This window comes from Haematobia irritans, chromosome 4, assembly GCF_050003625.1.
Source record: "Haematobia irritans isolate KBUSLIRL chromosome 4, ASM5000362v1, whole genome shotgun sequence".
Lineage (NCBI taxonomy): Eukaryota > Metazoa > Arthropoda > Insecta > Diptera > Muscidae > Haematobia > Haematobia irritans.
Genome location: NC_134400.1, coordinates 72,578,423 through 72,599,289, shown reverse-complemented (window position 1 = coordinate 72,599,289; position 20,867 = coordinate 72,578,423). Strand labels below are relative to the sequence as shown.

Genomic DNA, 20,867 nt, shown 5'->3' with positions numbered 1-20,867 from the left:
TTCTTTCCATCAACATTTATCGCAAAACTATGTCATCGATTTTTGTGAAGTTTGACATTAACCCTCTAATGCGCCGTCCAGATAAACAACCGTGAAGTTAGCGACGTCGCTAATTTTCGATAAAAACATTATCTGTTCACAGGGTGACACGGAGAAGGCAAAAACTGAAAAATGCCTTATGTATCAACTGTTCTGAGAACGATATTCCTGCATCCGAACGCGAGTTCTCTTGTCACTTGCGTGAAGATACCGACGAAGGTAACTTTTTAAATTACAACGAACACCGTAATAACAGGGTGACACAGAGTTGCAAAACCATATAAAATTAAAATAGTACGGAAATTATCAACTGTGGTGGCCACAAAAATTCTGAAAAAAAACTATGACCATAAATTTAGTGAATATATTGAATAAAGATTTGTTTAAAAAAATTATAGTTGTTTAGATATGAACGTATTACTACCAGAAACTTTTGAAACTATGATTTAAAACGGTATGAGCACCCTTTCCTCGTAAAACAAGAGGACAACCTCAAGCAACAAATTCGATCCTGTGGCCACAATAATAGCTTCGTTCAAAATTCCGCCAATGGAATGCCAATGGAATACCAAAGTGGAAGTTAATACCTACATTTGATGTATGCCATGTGTTTCAACAGTGTTTTTGGACGAAGTTATCCCGGATTCCAAGTATTCCACTATGGGCCATTTGCTAGATACTATCATGGACCAGAAACGGACTTCGTTCAAAATTCTGCTTATGGCACATCAAAGTGGAAGTCAATACCTACATTTTGATGTATGTTATGAGTTCTCACAGTGTTTTTGGACGAAGTTATACTGGATTCCAAGTTTTCCACTATGGGCCATTTGCTAGATTCTACCATGGAAGCCAGGAACAGACTTCGTTCAAAATTCTGCTTATGGCACATCAAAGTGGAAGTCAATACCTACATTCTGATATATGCCGTGTGTTCCAACAGTGTTTTTGGTCGAAGTTATCCTGGATTCCAAGTTTTCCACTATGGGCCATTTGCTAGATTCTACCATGGAAGCCAGGAACGAATTCCTTCAAAATTCTGCTTATGGCACATCAAAGTGGAAGTAATTACCTACATTTTGATGTATGCCATATGTTCCAACAGTGTTTTTGGACGAAGATATCCCGGATTCCATTTTTGCCACTGGGGGTCAGTAGATAGATTCTACCATGGAAGCCAGGAACGGACTTCGTTCAAAATTCCGCTAATGGAACATCAAATTGGAAGCCGTTACCTACATTTTGATGCATGCCATGAGATCCAACAGTGTTTTTGGACGAAGATATCCCGGATTCCATTTTTGCCACTGTCCACATAAGGTTTGTGTAATTGACCAATTTTATTTTTACAAAACAAAATATTTCGAGTCATGGTGTTTTGTCGACAAAACCGATCAAAATAAACGATATTTAACTTTAGTTGTGTTGTTTGTTAGTCATTCACAGAATAAAGTGAACATTTTAATCAAATACAAAAATTGTGATTTCAATTACTCTTGTATTTGATTTTCAGCTTATTACAAAAATCATTAATCCAATTACCAAAATTGTAGTCGTCGTGAAATTAATTGCAAATATTTGGATATTTGTATTGAGTAGAAAAGAAATTGGAATTTCTCATCCCATTTAAATTATACCGTAATCAATCCAAATACATTAGTTTTTAAAATATACGATGTTTTTAATTACGGTCGTAATTGAACTGAGTACAATGTTTATTCAATTTTGTAGCCGGAGTTAATTACCATCGTAATTAAATTTATTACGCTGGTAATCAATATATTTCAGTAAAGCAATTACTATAATAACTGAGTTAAGTGCGTAGAATACTGATTTTTAGATGAGTAAAGAAACCTAGAATAATATGTTTACGCTTTTTATTATAAATAATGTTTTTATAAAGAAACGTAAAGTCGAAACGAGAATTTTACACAACATCCCAGTCACACATATCTACATATCTGATTTAATGGAGACTCGAAAAAACGGGGGATTTACACCACCTGGCCCAATACTGATTTAACATAATTTCTTTTAATTGTCTCCACTTTATTTTCTGTTATAAAAAAGAAGAATTTAGAAATATACGAATTTATATATATAAATAAGTATTTTAACGAACATAGTACCTACCTTAAGTCAGTAATTGCTAATTTTCTCTGGGTCGGGGAGTGCTAGGTGGATTTGGTAAAGTAGAAAAATAAGCTATTGAAAAGGTCTATCACATAAATATAAAACATTTTCCACATGTTTTCTACAGAAGTTTTTGGGACCCCTTAAAGATGTATCTTCGCTTTTGTCATAAATCCACAGATATTGAGTTTTGCTGTTTCAACTAACGAACGTTTGTACATTCGCCGTTTTTTCAGCAGACAAAAACTGCTGTTTTAGCAAACTTTTTGCCGGTACTTTTCGCGCTGAAATTTTCGTCGTTACTTTTTTAAAATAGCTTCATTTTAAGCAGAAAATTTACTTCATAGATACACACGTTCTTTGTCGTTGAGGTTTTGTCAAGATTTAAAATAAATATGTTTGTTCTCATGTATAATTTTGATTATTTCAGGAAAAGTAATCGCGAAAATAAAGTGATTTTCAACTCGAAAACCGAACATAGTACCCAACTTTAGATGAAATTATTTTTTTTTTGTAATTAAATAAAAATTCAAACGATTTATCACAATCGAAACATTCATAAAAATTCATAGAATGTTTCGACTATATTTATAGTTGAAACATTGAATAGTTGAAAGTTGAATTCATCTTTGAATTTTAGCCAAAATTTTATGATTCTAGTATGTACATACAAACTAATTATGTCCGAAGAAAAGTTTTGTTTTTGTTTAGAAATAGTTTTTAATTTTATTAAAATATATATTTGGTTTTAGTCTGGAATGAAAAAACTCTTGATGTTTTTATTTGAGTTTTATTTAACCTTAACCTAACCTTTTGTCAAAAAATTGGAAGACAAGATCTTTAAGTCAACAAACTATTAAAAATGTAATTAATCAATCAATTTTTTAATCAAACCTAAAACACAGTCAGTCAAGAAAGTAATAGAAAATAGATTTCTTTTATGCCCAATTAAAAAAGTATATAAATTAAGTTAAAAAAGTAACATAAAGAAATGTTGTTTAGTTTTAATTCATAAACTCGAATGGAAGGAGATTCTCTTTACATTTGTTTATACAAATCTAAAACTTTCATCTTAACAGCAAAAATGTTACTACATACATATTTTAATAAAAAATTACCTTTAACGTTACTAATGAATATGTAATAGATTTTTTTATAGAATCCAACGGAAAATCAATAAAAATGTTTGTGTTAATTCATAGGTTGTTTGGAAGATTTCCATGTTATTTACTACCACTACGACCGCCATAACTTACGCCTACTCTACCACATTGCGTTCGATTAAATTTATGTGCTCCTTCAGCACAGCGTTCTTTGGTTATAGCAAAAGGCTCAGCCATGGTCAGGAGTCAGATGGTATATCCTGACCAGCTTCTTCAGGTATAGGAATTAATTCCGATGCTATGCCCCAATCGGATCGAGTTCTATAACTAAATATAGCACGATTACTGTATTCTTCGATATTTCGGAACTGGAAATTGATGACATGGGTTATATCTTCTATGGCCAGGCCACGTGAGGCAATATCAGTTGCTATAAGATTTTTTACTTCACCAGAGGTAATATCTGCAATAGCGAAAACCATCTAATTTTAAATCATCAGCTAAAACTTCTACATATTTAATAAAATTCTTTACCAAATAGAATTTTTCATCCTCTTCAATGATTTCGATTGTTTGCTCAACCAAATCCAATGATACATCACGCACCGGTATGGGATTGTTCAAATAACCGTCGGTAAAAAGTCGGACTCCGTGCACTTGTCATTACGGGTTGTTTATCGGGCGGCATATCCAATATCTTTCGAATCGGAGGTTCAAAATCCATATCAAAAATACGATGAGCTTCATCTAAAAATAGATACAGTATGTCAAGAAAGTCTTTTGACATTGCCAAATATTTCAAATTCTAGAAATAATTGAAATATTAAATATTTTATTAAATTTTTAATTCTGTGTACGTATGTATACTTTGCAAAATACATAATAAAATATTTTTTTAAAATTTCATTATATTTAATTTTGGAACAAAACATAATTTTTATCCCATTGTCAAAACACTTTCTTGACAAACTGTAAGTAATAGTGGTTGCGTCAATAACATTCGCTTGTACAATTTAAACGATCAGGAGTGCAGATAATAATTTCCTACTACCTCCAACACATCCAATTTGTTCACGGCGATTGCCTTCACCATAAATCGTATTCCTGAATGAATTTTGTTGTTCCCTTCTTTCTCAATTTGCATGCCAATTCACGTTTTTGCGCCAAAACGCAATGACTGTGGAATATTTTGATGTACAACATAGCGAACAATAAAAACCCTAATATGTCTAAAATTTCTGTTTGTGCTGTATCGTGAGATGTTCATTCTTAATAAAATAATAAATAAAATTATTTTATTATTGTCTAAATTTTGCACGACGACAAACCAATCAATCGGAGTTGCCAAAACTTTCGAATTTCATTGTTACCACGTCTTCTTCATGAATGCATTTTTATTGAAAATAATTGAACCTTCACATTGAGAAACATTCTCAATGTGATTTCAAGGTGTCAAAAATGGAAACCGGGATATCTTCGTCCAAAAACACTCCTGGAGCACATGGCGTACATCAAAATGTAGGTAATGACTTCCACTTTGATGTCCCATAACCAGAATTTTGAACGAAGATCCTTCCCAGCTTCCATGATAGAATCTATCTACTAACCCATAGTGGAAAAAATGTAATCCGGGATATCTTCGTTCAAAAACACTGTTGGAACTCATGACATGGTGAAGGCAATCGCCGTGAACAAATTGGATGTGTTGGAGGTAGTATGGAAATTATTATCTGCACTCCTGATCGTTTAAATTGTACAAGCGAATGTTATTGACACAGCCACTATTATCTATTTTTAGATGAAGCTCATCGTATTTTGGATATGGGTTTTGAACCTCATATTCGGAAGATATCATTGGATATACGGCCCGATAAACAACCCGCAATACAAGTGCTAGGAGTCCGACATTTTACCGACGGTTATTTGAACAATCCCATACCGGTGCGTGATGTATCATTGGATTTGGTCGAGCAAACAATCGAAATTGTTGAAGAGAATGAAAAATTCTATTTGGTAAAGAATTTTATTAACTATGTGGATGATGATTTGAAATTAGATGGTTTTCGCTATTGCAGATATTATCTCTGGTGAAGTAAACAATCTTATAGCAACTGATATTGCCTCACGTGGCCTGGCCATAGAAGATATAACCCATGTCATCAATTTCCAGTTCCGAAATATCGAAGAGTATAGTAACCGGGCTTTAGTTATAGACCTCGATCCGATTTGGGGCATAGCATCGGAATTAATTCCTATACCTGAAGAAGCTGGTCAGGATATACCATCTGACTCCTGACCATGGCTGAGCCTTTTGCTAAAACCAAAGAACGCTGTGCTGAAGAAAGCACATAAATTTAATCAAACGCAATGTGGTAAGTTATGGCTGTCGTAGTGGTGGGAGTCACCGTTATCGTTATTGATAATCAAATTAAATAACATGGAAAATCTTCCAAACGACCTATGAATTAACACAAACATTTTTATTGATTTTCTGTTGGATTTCATAAAAAATCTATTACATATTCATTAGTAACGTTAAAGGTGATTTTTTATTAAAATATGTATGTAGTAACATTTTTGCTGTTAAGATGAAAGTTTTAGATTTGTATAAACAAATGTAAAGAGAATTTCCTTCCATTCGAGTTTATGAATTGTACTTGATTAAAAAATTAATTGATTTCATGAGAAAATTTCAATTCATTTTTTAATTGATTCAATTAAAAATTTAATTGATGTTGATTGCAAAACAATAATTTTTTTATTTAAAAACGTAACTATTTTCAATTACTTTCTTGACTGACTTTGTGTTTTAAGTTTGATTAAAAGATAATCAATCTTGATTGAAATAAATTTTTAATGAAAAAAAAATCCATCACTTGTTTTAACTGACTTTGTCTTCCGAGATTGATTAAAAAGTTAATTGTGTCTATTATATTTTTATACCCTAAACCACATAGTGGTCAGGGTATAATAACTTTGATCTGCCAAAAAATGTACCTACCAGAAATATTGATTTTAGACCCCATAAAATATATACCGATCGACTCAGAATCACCTCCTGAGTCGATTTAGCGCTTGGTGTCCGTTCGTCCGTCTGTCCATGTATTTGTTGTTCACAGAATTCCGGTCGTATTATTAAGTGTTTACCGACGGTTATTTGAACAATCCCATACCGGTGCGTGATGTATCATTGGATTTGGTCGAGCAAACAATCGAAATCGTTGAAGAGGATGAAAATTCTATTTGGTAAAGAATTTTATTAAATATGTGGAAGTTTTGTCTAATGATTTAAAATAAAATGGTTTTCGCTATTCCAGATATTACCTCTGGTGAAGTAAAAAATCTTATAGCAACTGATATTGCCTCACGTGCCCTGGCCATAGACGATATAACCCATGTCATCAATTTCCAATTGTGATTTCAATTATTTTTGTATTTGATTTTCAGCTTATTACAAAAATCATGAATCCAATTACCAAAATTGTAGCCGTCGTGAAATTAATTTCAAATATTTTTGGACGAAGATATCCCAGAATCCATTTTTTCACTACAGAGATGAAGGTGGGTAAAAAAAACAATATGATTTTAATTTATAAATTCAATTCATTTATTATTTTTAAAATATTTTAAGGCACAATGAACTAGTAATCTTACCATTAAAAAAAATAATTAAAAAACCAAAAAATAAAAAACAAAGCAAAATATATAGTAAAAAAATAAATATCCATCTTAACATTAAAAAAAAAAATAAAAAACCAAAAAATTAATAATAAAATAACAAAATATATAGTAAAAAAAAATTAAATATCCATCTCCCCTGGGGGCGGTGGTGGTGGTACCATTTGTGGATCCGGAGGCGCACTATTGACGGGCACTGGGTTATTTGTAGTTGAAATAAGTATAGGTGGACGTTGATTTTATTGATTTATAGACGGGTAATGTACAAATTGTGTAGTATAACTATTTGATGTATTAGGTCTTGGCTGGTGTTGTTGCAGTCAATTGGCAAAAGTGCATTTATGATTTGATATTACATGTATTGGTAAAAAAATGAATTTTTGCTACTTAGCAATAGCAATGTTATAAGGTAACATCTTCTTCTTCTGTTTCATATGTGCTCAGCACATATGAATTGTAGTAAAAGGTGGCTGAGACACCAGATCTATGATGCCACCTTTCCTGGGTTTTAGTTGTGGGTATTATTAAAAGTTGTGGGAATATCTGATTGTTGTTTTGAAATTACAGTATCTTGTCTGAGCATTTGAATAATTTATGAAGTGCTACATAGATATTTTGGTCATCCTTCTTCAATATTTCTATGCAATTGAGTTGTCTGATAACAGCATTGCGAAGTTTCCTAATCAGGAAATCTCTTGATGTAAGACTCATGCTGGGACATTCAAATGTGAGATGGTCGATGGTTTGCGTTGATCCGCATTCACATGCACTGCTGTCTGTCATATTCACTCTAAACAAATGTGCCTTGGCGCAAGTATGACCAAATCTGACTCTGCATATTAGTGTAATCACCTCCCTAGGCAGTTTTCGGTTTCGGAACCAAGGTGTTGTATTAACAGTTCTAGATAATGAATAGAGACGGCGTCCGAATGGACTCTCGTTCCATTTCTGCTGCCAAGATCTTACAGATTTGTTCTTATCATATGATTTAATGTCCATATAGGGTATCGCCGGATAATGTAATGTGTCTGTATGGTTTACAGCCAGATAATCCGCGTGTTCATTTCCTGGAATTCCTGTGTGACTGGGAACCCATAGAAAATGAACAGTATAGCCTTCCAGATCAAGTTCATATAGCAGTTCTCTTATAATCCAAATGTAAGGATGTGTTCTGTTGTTTCCAAATGAACTTAAAGCCATTAGAACAGACTTACTATCTGAAATAATAATGTATCTGTCCAAATCACTAGCTTTTATGAGTTTAAGAGATTCTATTATGGCCTGTGCCTCTGCTGAGTAAATTGTACAAATTAGGTGTAATGAAAAGGATGCTTCTATGTCCATATCTGGTGTCCAAAAGGCAAAACTGGTCCTATCCATATTTTTGGCTCCATCCGTGTAAATTCTGGTAAAATGTTTCCATTTATTATTCATCAGGCAGTTGAATTTTGTCAGCACAACACTTGGGTTTATGTCATCTTTTCGAGTATCCAAAAAATGTACTGTTAGTCTGTATATAATGCTCCCAAAAGAGTGTTGATGTCTGGGCAACTTTTTGTACTCCTCAATGTGGAATGTGCGTGTTTTCTCCGCATATTCAGACATAAATTTAGATCCAGAGAAACGACTATCTATGAAATGGGTTATATATTTCCTTGCTGGATGATTTATATTGGAAATTATCTTGTTTATGTAGTTATTTGCGAGAAATCTGAATCTCTCCGGTAAGGGCATGAGATTTGCCTCTTGCTCCAATGCAAGTGTGTGAGTGGAGATTAACGCGCCCAAAGCTACTCTTGCAGCTCGAAATTGGATTCTCTGCAGCACCAATAGACTCGAAGCAGAACATTCTAATAATAATGGGGCCATATATTCAATTCTAGGTCTTACGACCCCTTTGTAGAGCAATAACAAATTATGGGGGTCTGCCCCCCAAGTAACACCACAAAGTGCTTGCAATATATTCATGAACGCAAAACAATTCCGTTTAACATATCGTATGTGTTTGTCTGTATTCATATGAGAATCCAAGATGAATCCTAGAAAACAGAACTTGTCTGTATATTCAACTGTGGATCCCCCGATCGATAATCGTGGACATGTGGGGTTTAGCTTTTTTTTACCAGGTGTAATGATCATAGCATTTGACTTGTTGGCGGATAGCGAGAGTTGTATGTCATCTAAACTCCTCTCAAGGATGTTAATGGCATTTTGAATCTTCTCAATGCTCCTATCAAGCGATATGTCAGAGTAAAAAATGGACACGTCGTCCGCGTAGCCCAGTATTTCCACATCCAGATCGTAGAATAGGTCGTTGATATAAATATTGAAGCCCAGGGGACTTATCACCGAACCCTGCGGCGTCCCGGTAAATGATATTCTATAACAGGACTTACCATCTCTTTCTATTAACAGATCCTTGAATCGTAGCATGTTGTAAAGTACATCAGAAGTGTGGCCACCAACACCGAGTGCTCTATATTTCAAAATCAGCTGTTCAATATTTACGTTTTCAAACGCACTTTTTATATCTAGAAATAGACATGTAGTATACTTTCCCTCTTTTCGGGCGCATTGAGCAGATGACCATAGCGTGATAACATTATCTTGTGTTGATCTGCCACGTCTGAAGCCAAATTGCGAGTTGCTAATTTTCATTTCCGATTCAAGATAATGTTCGATTCTATGACAAATCATTTTCTCAAATAATTTTCGTAGACATGATAATACTGCTATCGATCTGTATCCATCTGGTCGGTCATGTGGTTTACCTTTTTTATGTATTGGTGTTATCTTATATTTCATCCATGAATTAGGAATGCATTTGCTTCTCCATACACTATTAAACATTTCAAGTAATGCCACCTTGACCCTGTTATCAAATTCCTTGATGTGGCCGTTGCGGATTCCATCAAGACCTGGAGATGTGTCTTTGGAAGACGAAATAGCCATTTCAAGTTCTGACAACACAAAGTCTCCCTCCAATGCTGTCTGTTCACTTTCAGGTATTATAGGTATAGGTCCTTGCGGGCCAGCCAAAATATCACAGAAGGGCTCAATACAGGATTCAGGAATAGATGGCGGCTTAGGTATATTTATACCTCTAAACCGTTTCACAATTTTCCAGAGCTCACTAGGTGTTATTTCACTGTCGATACCTTCACACGTCAATTTCCATCCACGTCGCTTTTCCGATTTAATTATATAGAAATATTCTTTCTTACATGTAGTGTATCTAATGAAATTCTCTCTAGATGGCTGCTTTCTAAATTCGGATATCGCCTTAATCTGTTTGGCCTTTGCCATTTTACAATTCAGATTCCACCATGGTGTATCAGTATGTGACTTTATATTTGTCTTTTTCATAAACTTTTCATAGAAAAGTTTGGAAAACACATCAAATTTTTCACTTTGATCCGCAGCATTAAATGACTCACTCTGTAATATCTCCCACGCGCCCTTAGAAATAATACGAGGAACACCGTAAGCAATCTTCTGATACACTGTGGGTCTCAATTGAAATGACGTCTTCAGAATACAGTGTCCGCTACCCAAAGTTTCATTCATAGCTGACCAAGATGCGGTTAATGCCAGGGCTGGATCGCATAATGTCAAATCTATAGCAGTTGGATTAGCACACCCAAAAAAAGTCTTCGATCCATCATTCAACAAAACAATACCATTATCCTCTATAAAATCCATCATGATCTGTCCTTTTTCGTCGCATGAATCGTTTCCCCATATTTGGTGGTGGCAGTTAAAGTCTCCACTATTATATAGTGACCATTATTTGGAGCTAATTGTAATACATAATTTAAATCGCTTCTGGTGAAAGATGCAGATTGTGGAATGTGCAATGAGCTTATTGTTATACTGCCCAAATTTGTATCCACGGTACATGCAGCAAGCTCCAATCTTGTATTCGATGGTCTTACTGTTAACTTCTTGTATTTCAAAGCGCCTCGTATTAGAATGGCAACACTTCCACCATATGTGGCTCTATCGTATCTAATAATGTCATATCCGGGTATATTGAAAGTCTCATCTGGATTCAAAAAAGTCTCTGAAAGACAAGCAATGTCTATGTAATGTTCCCTCAAAAATTCCATAAGTTGTGCTTTCTTGTTCCTGATACTGGTGAGATTAATTTGTAATAAAGGGTGATTTGTTAAGAGCTTGATAACTTTTTTTAAAAAAAAAACGCATAAAATTTGCAAAATCTCATCGGTTCTTTATTTGAAACGTTAGATTGGTCCATGACATTTACTTTTTGAAGATAATTTCATTTAAATGTTGACCGCGGCTGCGTCTTAGGTGGTCCATTCGGAAAGTCCAATTTTGGGCAACTTTTTCGAGCATTTCGGCCGGAATAGCCCGAATTTCTTCGGAAATGTTGTCTTCCAAAGCTGGAATAGTTGCTGGCTTATTTCTGTAGACTTTAGACTTGACGTAGCCCCACAAAAAATAGTCTAAAGGCGTCAAATCGCATGATCTTGGTGGCCAACTTACCGGTCCATTTCTTGAGATGAATTGTTCTCCGAAGTTTTCCCTCAAAATGGCCATAGAATCGCGAGCTGTGTGGCATGTAGCGCCATCTTGTTGAAACCACATGTCAACCAAGTTCAGTTGTTCCATTTTTGGCAACAAAAAGTTTGTTAGCATCGAACGATAGCGATCGCCATTCACCGTAACGTTGCGTCCAACAGCATCTTTGAAAAAATACGGTCCAATGATTCCACCAGCGTACAAACCACACCAAACAGTGCATTTTTCGGGATGCATGGGCAGTTCTTGAACGGCTTCTGGTTGCTCTTCACTCCAAATGCGGCAATTTTGCTTATTTACGTAGCCATTCAACCAGAAATGAGCCTCATCGCTGAACAAAATTTGTCGATAAAAAAGCGGATTTTCTGCCACTGATTTTGGTAATAAAATTCAATGATTTGGCAAGCGTTGCTCGTTAGTAAGTCTATTCATGATGAAATGTCAAAGCATACTGAGCATCTTTCTCTTTGACACCATGTCTCAAATCCCACGTGATCTGTCAAATACTAATGCATGAAAATCCTAACCTCAAAAGAATCACCCTTTAGTTTCATACTTAATATTTGTTTTTAAATTGCTTAAAGCGTGTATCCTGATCATTGTCAGGTATTTGGTAATTTTCTTCTACAGGAACAGATTGTTGGAATTTTTGAAAGGGATCTTGTTTGTTACATATTTTGGTTTTCAGGGTTTCACTGTTGTGATTGGTGTCATCGACTATTACCATCTGACCAGCTATGAGGTCAGCTGCCATTGTGTCGGTTATGATATCATCTGCTGGAGAAGTATCTTCATCGGTATCATTAATATTTTGTGAATTCGATAAACTGTTGTCAGTTGTATCGTTTGCGTTTGTGGACAAATCATATAATTTATGGCTTAAGGCCGGTATGCACCTCTAGCGAAAAATTTCATTCCCATAAGAAATGCATTGCTATTTATGCTAACGAAATTTTCGGTAGCGTTCAATTTCGTAAGCTGGTACGCACCTCTAATGAAAATAACAGGGTTGTCAAAAGCATATTTTGGCAGCAAACATTTAATTTATTACAATCATTAGGTCTGTTCGCGTACTTTTCCAGTAAAAAATATCCAGTAAAAACTAGCAAGAGAGTAAGAGTGTATTTTACACTCTTTGCTTAAAATTGCTGAAAAGTACACGAACGGTATCCAGTAACTATTTGCACATTGAAAATTTCAGCTGCTAAAACATTGAAAACAAAAAATAAATCCTGTATATTTAACTTCCAATCGTAGTTGCCGAACATGTACATTGTATTGGTACTTTGTTTGTTATCATAAACCAGCTGACAAACTATGCTCTGTAATATGAATGAGAGCGAAACTCTGTATCATTTTCTTGGACGATGCCCAATATTTCGAGATAATAGAAGAGCCATATTCAACCAAAATGTTCTTACAGAGGCGGAAATGCTACATATCCTAGATGGCAACTATGTTACGGATTGGCAAAATCTAATAACATATATAAGATATTGCTCCAAATATAGAAACTTCTTAATTTCTGAATATAATTAATTGTATTGCAAATATGTAAATTTTAAAAATGAATCGACAGACGTTTTATTAACATTGTCGAGTAAAAACGATATTTATTTTTCTTTATATACTTACATACATTAAACCTGAATTGTTACTTAGTAATATATGCTGAAATTAGTACAATAAAGAAGAATACTACTACTACTAAAAACTATGCTATGGTTTGCAAGATTTTACTGGGGGAAAAATCTCTAGCAAAAACTTGCAATTTCTCTATCTCATAACTGTCAAATGTAGTCTCTCTCCGGCTCTCTTTTGTTGGCGTTTTGGTGTAAACGAACGACTTCCAGTAAAAATTTGTAATAATTATCAAAAATTATCGGGTTCTCGAACGGAGCTATTGTGTGCGTAAAAGTTTTAAAAGGTCTGTAAATAATAAACAATTTATTTGAGGAATATTTGGAACATATACTAACAATTTTTAAAAGCGATTAGCTGGTTTAAAATTTGTGTACACAGCCCTGTTTTTTTTTGTTGTAGACTTAAATAAATTTTTGATACCGAAAATTTCGCTAGAGGTGCGTACCGGCCTTTATTGACAATAAGCCTGTCGGTGAAGTCTCTATTGTTGTATTAGTGCCGTTTTGAGGCGTAGCATCAAATTCCTCCTCGCATGTATCAACATTAGTTTCAATGGCTTCGTTGGCCGATTCTAATGCCGTGCCTTGTCGCTTTCTGGTTCGTTTCCGTGGTTTTAGCTTTGGTCTCTTGACTCCAATTGGTGGAAAATCGGTGTCATTGCACTGGAAATTGTCGTTCCGTGTATTGTGTATCTGAGTACTATCTATCGTAACGATTCTTCTTGGCATTCTTTGCTCCGCTTTGACCCTTGCCCGCTCGCGCAAATCCTTGCGAATTGGGCAGTCGAAGGAGGCGGAGTCGTGAGAATCCTTACAATTCAAACATTTGGCTATCCCCTCACACGGTTCTGAGTGAGATCCGCCACAACGTGAGCAAATTTGTTTATATCTACGGCATACTTTTGTTGTATGGCCGAATCTCCAACAGCGTCTACATTGCACTACGTGTTCGATGAACGGTTTTACAGGAAATATTATGTTGTCAAGTGCTATGTGGGATGGAAGTTTATTTCCGGTTACACAAATAACAACCATGTCAATATCTATGCGTATGTCCGCCTTCTCAGGATCAGGTTTAGTCAGTCGTTTGACCTCCGTTATACAGATATCTCCAAGAAGAGGACCGTATTCAGCACGGTGTTTGACCACTGCCTTTTTGTAAATGTATTCCTCATCAATGTTGTCTTCTGCTGGAATCTCTACAATTGCCTTTGATTCACAAAGCTCCATTGGTATGTATACATAGCATTCACGTCGAATTCCTGAATCGCTAACAATATTATTTATTGTATCCTTGTTAGGACTTATCAAACGCAGCTTCCTCTTTGTCATGTAGTGAATTTCCAAGTCATTGTATTTGGAGTATAGATTCTTACTCAGTTCCATCAGTCGAAATTTTGGCCCAGCCTTGTGAGGTTGAATGATCGCCGTATATTCGAGCTGGAAGTGATCATATCTCCTAATACGTGGAAGAGGAATCCTCTTCCCGTCATCCGTGTCGAAATACTCGCTTTCCGGGAAAACCATTTCCACAGTAAATTCGGGTTTTTTATTTTAATTAGAAAATTCTCAAAAAAAGCGTCCTTTTGCGCGGGATTCTCATCATAAGGTAGACCTCGTAAATTGTGGGTTTGAGTGCAACGTCGCGTTACGTTGCACTAACAACTGTCGCTCTAACAAGATCTAATCGGAGCGTTTCTCAATTCATATTGTCCGTTCCTGGCTTCCATGGTAGAATCTATGTTCTGCCCCCCCCCCCGTGGAAAACTTGGAATCAGGGATATCTTCGTTCAAAAACACTGTTGGAACACATGACATACATCAAAATGTAGGTAAAGACCTCCACTTTGATGTCCCATTAGCGGAATTTTGAACGAAGTCCGTTCCTGGCTTCCATGGTAGAATTTATGTTCTGCCCCCAGTGGAAAACTTGGAATCAGGGATATCTTCGTCCAAAAACACTGTTGGAACTCATAACATACATCAAAATGTAGGTAATGACCTCCTCTTTGATGTCCCATTCGCGGAATTTTGAACGAAGTCCGTTCCTGGCTTCCAAGGTAGAATCTATTTTCTGCCCCCCAGTGGAAAACTTGGAATCAGGGATATCTTCGTCCAAAAACACTGTAGGAACACATGACATACATCAACATGTAGGTAATGACCTCCACTTTGATGTCCCATTAGCGGAATTTTGAACGAAGTCCTTTCCTGGCTTCCATGGTAGAATCTATGTTCTGCCCCCCAGTGGAAAACTTGGAATCAGGGATATCTTCCTTTAAAAACACTGTTGGAACTCATGACATACATCAAAATGTAGGTAATGAGGTCATTACCTATGTTATGGGACATCAAAATGTAGGTCATTACCTCCAATTTGATGTCACATTAGCGGAATTTTGAACGAAGTCCGGTCCTGGCTTCCATGGTAGAATCTATGTCCTGATTCCAAGTTTTCCACTGGGGGGCAGAACATAGATTCTACCATGGAAGCCAGGAACGGACTTCGTTCAAAATTCCGCTAATGGGACATCAAACTGGAAGTCATTACCTACATTTTGACGTATGTCATGTGTTCCAACAGTGTTTTTGAACGAAGATATCCCTGATTCCAAGTTTTCCACTATGGGCAGAACATAGATTCTACCATGGAAGCCAGGAACGGACTTCGTTCAAAATTCCGCTAATGGGACATCAAAGTGGAGGCATTACCTACATTTTGATGTATGTCATGTGTTCCAATAGTGTTTTTGAACGAAGATATTCCTGATTCCAAGTTTTCCACTGGGGCAGGACATATATTCTACCATGGAAGCCAGGAACGGATTTCGTTCAAAATTCCGCTAATGGAGCATCAAAGTGGGGATCATTACCTACATTTTGATGTATGTCTTGAGTTCCAACAGTGTTTTTGGACGAAGATATCCCGGATTACATTTTTTCCACTATGGGTTAGTAGATAGATTCTATCATGGAAGCTGGGAAGAAGCTTCGTTCAAAATTCTGGTTATGGGACATCAAAGTGGAGGTCATTACCTATATTTTGATGTATGTCATGTGTTCCAACAGTGTTTTTGGACGAAGATATCCCTGATTCCAAGTTTTCCACTGGGGGGCAGGACGGTATGCACCTCTAGCGAAAAATTTCATTCCCATAAGAAATGCATTGCTATTTATGCTAACGAAATTTTCGGTAGCGTTCAATTTCGTAAGCTGGTACGCACCTCTAATGAAAATAACAGGGTTGTCAAAAGCATATTTTGGCAGCAAACATTTAATTTATTACAATCATTAGGTCTGTTCGCGTACTTTTCCAGTAAAAAATATCCAGTAAAAACTAGCAAGAGAGTAAGAGTGTATTTTACACTCTTTGCTTAAAATTGCTGAAAAGTACACGAACGGTATCCAGTAACTATTTGCACATTGAAAATTTCAGCTGCTAAAACATTGAAAACAAAAAATAAATCCTGTATATTTAACTTCCAATCGTAGTTGCCGAACATGTACATTGTATTGGTACTTTGTTTGTTATCATAAACCAGCTGACAAACTATGCTCTGTAATATGAATGAGAGCGAAACTCTGTATCATTTTCTTGGACGATGCCCAATATTTCGAGATAATAGAAGAGCCATATTCAACCAAAATGTTCTTACAGAGGCGGAAATGCTACATATCCTAGATGGCAACTATGTTACGGATTGGCAAAATCTAATAACATATATAAGATATTGCTCCAAATATAGAAACTTCTTAATTTCTGAATATAATTAATTGTATTGCAAATATGTAAATTTTAAAAATGAATCGACAGACGTTTTATTAACATTGTCGAGTAAAAACGATATTTATTTTTCTTTATATACTTACATACATTAAACCTGAATTGTTACTTAGTAATATATGCTGAAATTAGTACAATAAAGAAGAATACTACTACTACTAAAAACTATGCTATGGTTTGCAAGATTTTACTGGGGGAAAAATCTCTAGCAAAAACTTGCAATTTCTCTATCTCATAACTGTCAAATGTAGTCTCTCTCCGGCTCTCTTTTGTTGGCGTTTTGGTGTAAACGAACGACTTCCAATAAAAATTTGTAATAATTATCAAAAATTATCGGGTTCTCGAACGGAGCTATTGTGTGCGTAAAAGTTTTAAAAGGTCTGTAAATAATAAACAATTTATTTGAGGAATATTTGGAACATATACTAACAATTTTTAAAAGCGATTAGCTGGTTTAAAATTTGTGTACACAGCCCTGTTTTTTTTTGTTGTAGACTTAAATAAATTTTTGATACCGAAAATTTCGCTAGAGGTGCGTACCGGCCTTTATTGACAATAAGCCTGTCGGTGAAGTCTCTATTGTTGTATTAGTGCCGTTTTGAGGCGTAGCATCAAATTCCTCCTCGCATGTATCAACATTAGTTTCAATGGCTTCGTTGGCCGATTCTAATGCCGTGCCTTGTCGCTTTCTGGTTCGTTTCCGTGGTTTTAGCTTTGGTCTCTTGACTCCAATTGGTGGAAAATCGGTGTCATTGCACTGGAAATTGTCGTTCCGTGTATTGTGTATCTGAGTACTATCTATCGTAACGATTCTTCTTGGCATTCTTTGCTCCGCTTTGACCCTTGCCCGCTCGCGCAAATCCTTGCGAATTGGGCAGTCGAAGGAGGCGGAGTCGTGAGAATCCTTACAATTCAAACATTTGGCTATCCCCTCACACGGTTCTGAGTGAGATCCGCCACAACGTGAGCAAATTTGTTTATATCTACGGCATACTTTTGTTGTATGGCCGAATCTCCAACAGCGTCTACATTGCACTACGTGTTCGATGAACGGTTTTACAGGAAATATTATGTTGTCAAGTGCTATGTGGGATGGAAGTTTATTTCCGGTTACACAAATAACAACCATGTCAATATCTATGCGTATGTCCGCCTTCTCAGGATCAGGTTTAGTCAGTCGTTTGACCTCCGTTATACAGATATCTCCAAGAAGAGGACCGTATTCAGCACGGTGTTTGACCACTGCCTTTTTGTAAATGTATTCCTCATCAATGTTGTCTTCTGCTGGAATCTCTACAATTGCCTTTGATTCACAAAGCTCCATTGGTATGTATACATAGCATTCACGTCGAATTCCTGAATCGCTAACAATATTATTTATTGTATCCTTGTTAGGACTTATCAAACGCAGCTTCCTCTTTGTCATGTAGTGAATTTCCAAGTCATTGTATTTGGAGTATAGATTCTTACTCAGTTCCATCAGTCGAAATTTTGGCCCAGCCTTGTGAGGTTGAATGATCGCCGTATATTCGAGCTGGAAGTGATCATATCTCCTAATACGTGGAAGAGGAATCCTCTTCCCGTCATCCGTGTCGAAATACTCGCTTTCCGGGAAAACCATTTCCACAGTAAATTCGGGTTTTTTATTTTAATTAGAAAATTCTCAAAAAAAGCGTCCTTTTGCGCGGGATTCTCATCATAAGGTAGACCTCGTAAATTGTGGGTTTGAGTGCAACGTCGCGTTACGTTGCACTAACAACTGTCGCTCTAACAAGATCTAATCGGAGCGTTTCTCAATTCATATTGTCCGTTCCTGGCTTCCATGGTAGAATCTATGTTCTGCCCCCCCCCCCCCCCCCCGTGGAAAACTTGGAATCAGGGATATCTTCGTTCAAAAACACTGTTGGAACACATGACATACATCAAAATGTAGGTAAAGACCTCCACTTTGATGTCCCATTAGCGGAATTTTGAACGAAGTCCGTTCCTGGCTTCCATGGTAGAATTTATGTTCTGCCCCCAGTGGAAAACTTGGAATCAGGGATATCTTCGTCCAAAAACACTGTTGGAACACATGACATACATCAACATGTAGGTAATGACCTCCACTTTGATGTCCCATTAGCGGAATTTTGAACGAAGTCCTTTCCTGGCTTCCATGGTAGAATCTATGTTCTGCCCCCCAGTGGAAAACTTGGAATCAGGGATATCTTCGTTTAAAAACACTGTTGGAACTCATGACATACATCAAAATGTAGGTAATGAGGTCATTACCTATGTTATGGGACATCAAAATGTAGGTCATTACCTCCAATTTGATGTCACATTAGCGGAATTTTGAACGAAGTCCGGTCCTGGCTTCCATAGTAGAATCTATGTCCTGATTCCAAGTTTTCCACTGGGGGGCAGAACATAGATTCTACCATGGAAGCCAGGAACGGACTTCGTTCAAAATTCCGCTAATGGGACATCAAACTGGAAGTCATTACCTACATTTTGACGTATGTCATGTGTTCCAACAGTGTTTTTGAACGAAGATATCCCTGATTCCAAGTTTTCCACTATGGGCAGAACATAGATTCTACCATGGAAGCCAGGAACGGACTTCGTTCAAAATTCCGCTAATGGGACATCAAAGTGGAGGCATTACCTACATTTTGATGTATGTCATGTGTTCCAATAGTGTTTTTGAACGAAGATATTCCTGATTCCAAGTTTTCCACTGGGGCAGGACATATATTCTACCATGGAAGCCAGGAACGGATTTCGTTCAAAATTCCGCTAATGGAGCATCAAAGTGGGGATCATTACCTACATTTTGATGTATGTCTTGAGTTCCAACAGTGTTTTTGGACGAAGATATCCCGGATTACATTTTTTCCACTATGGGTTAGTAGATAGATTCTATCATGGAAGCTGGGAAGAAGCTTCGTTCAAAATTCTGGTTATGGGACATCAAAGTGGAGGTCATTACCTATATTTTGATGTATGTCATGTGTTCCAACAGTGTTTTTGGACGAAGATATCCCTGATTCCAAGTTTTCCACTGGGGGGCAGGACATAGATTCTACCATGGAAGCCAGGAACGGACTTCGTTCAAAATTCCTCTAATGGGACATCAAAGTGGAGGTCATTACCTACATTTTGATGTATGTCATGTGTTCCAACAGTGTTTTTGAACGAAGATATCCCAGATTCCAAGTTTTCCACTGGGGGGCAGAACATAGATTCTACCATGGAAGCCAGGAACGGACTTCGTTCAACATTCCGCTAATGGGACATCAAAGTGGAGGTCATTACCTACATTTTGATGTATGTCATGTGTTCCAACAGTGTTTGTGAACGAAGATATACCTGATTCCAAGTTTTCCACTGGGGGCAGAACATAGATTCTACCATGGAAGCCAGGAGTTCGTTAAAAATTCCGCTAATGGGACATCAAAGTGTTTTTGGACGAAGATATCCCTGATTCCAAGATTCCGCCATCCCCATCAAACAATAGCCATGTGTGGGTGAACCCACAGTCCAGTGAGTCACCTTTAAACTAAATCGAGCTAGTTCAGCGGGGCAAGAGCTGGCTCCCACATATGATGGCCCCACAATCTCCATAGCAATAGTAGCAGCAAAATAACAATTTAACTGTCGCGGGGTTTGTTAACGGCGACAAGCGTACATTGACGTTGGATACCGGTGCGTCGAAGTCTATCATTAGATCAGACATAGTAAAAGAAAAAGATACACCATTGATTGGAGTCAAACTACGCACAGCCACAGGGGAACCCGCAACAGTATATTGGAAAGTCGCCATGAAGTTAACTATTGCTAACATATCCGTTAAATGTGAGTTCATTGTGGCCGATATAGTAGATGAAGTTATAATTGGTGCGGATTTCATGATTGCCTTCGGTCTAAACCTGGATATGAAACGTCGTGTCATAACCT

General features: G+C 36.6%; 2 protein-coding genes and 1 pseudogene across 2 annotated transcripts; 1 reads left to right on the top strand and 2 right to left on the bottom strand.

Annotated features, from left to right (window-relative positions):
• Positions 1-3,137: 3,137 nt before the first annotated feature.
• On the bottom strand, positions 3,138-4,621 carry LOC142233512 (putative ATP-dependent RNA helicase DDX43 pseudogene; annotated as a pseudogene).
• A 3-nt stretch (positions 4,622-4,624) lies between these two features.
• Positions 4,625-5,815, top strand: LOC142233511 (putative ATP-dependent RNA helicase DDX43). The gene is made up of 3 exons (XM_075304472.1): positions 4,625-4,986; positions 5,074-5,288; positions 5,332-5,815. Exons 2-3 carry the CDS (start codon positions 5,097-5,099, stop codon positions 5,569-5,571), a joined length of 432 nt encoding a protein of 143 aa, XP_075160587.1. The 5' UTR covers positions 4,625-4,986; positions 5,074-5,096; the 3' UTR covers positions 5,572-5,815.
• A 1,699-nt stretch (positions 5,816-7,514) lies between these two features.
• On the bottom strand, positions 7,515-10,655 carry LOC142235570 (uncharacterized). The gene has a single exon (XM_075306831.1). The coding sequence runs from the start codon at positions 10,653-10,655 to the stop codon at positions 7,515-7,517; it is 3,141 nt and encodes a 1,046-aa protein (XP_075162946.1).
• Positions 10,656-20,867: the final 10,212 nt, after the last annotated feature.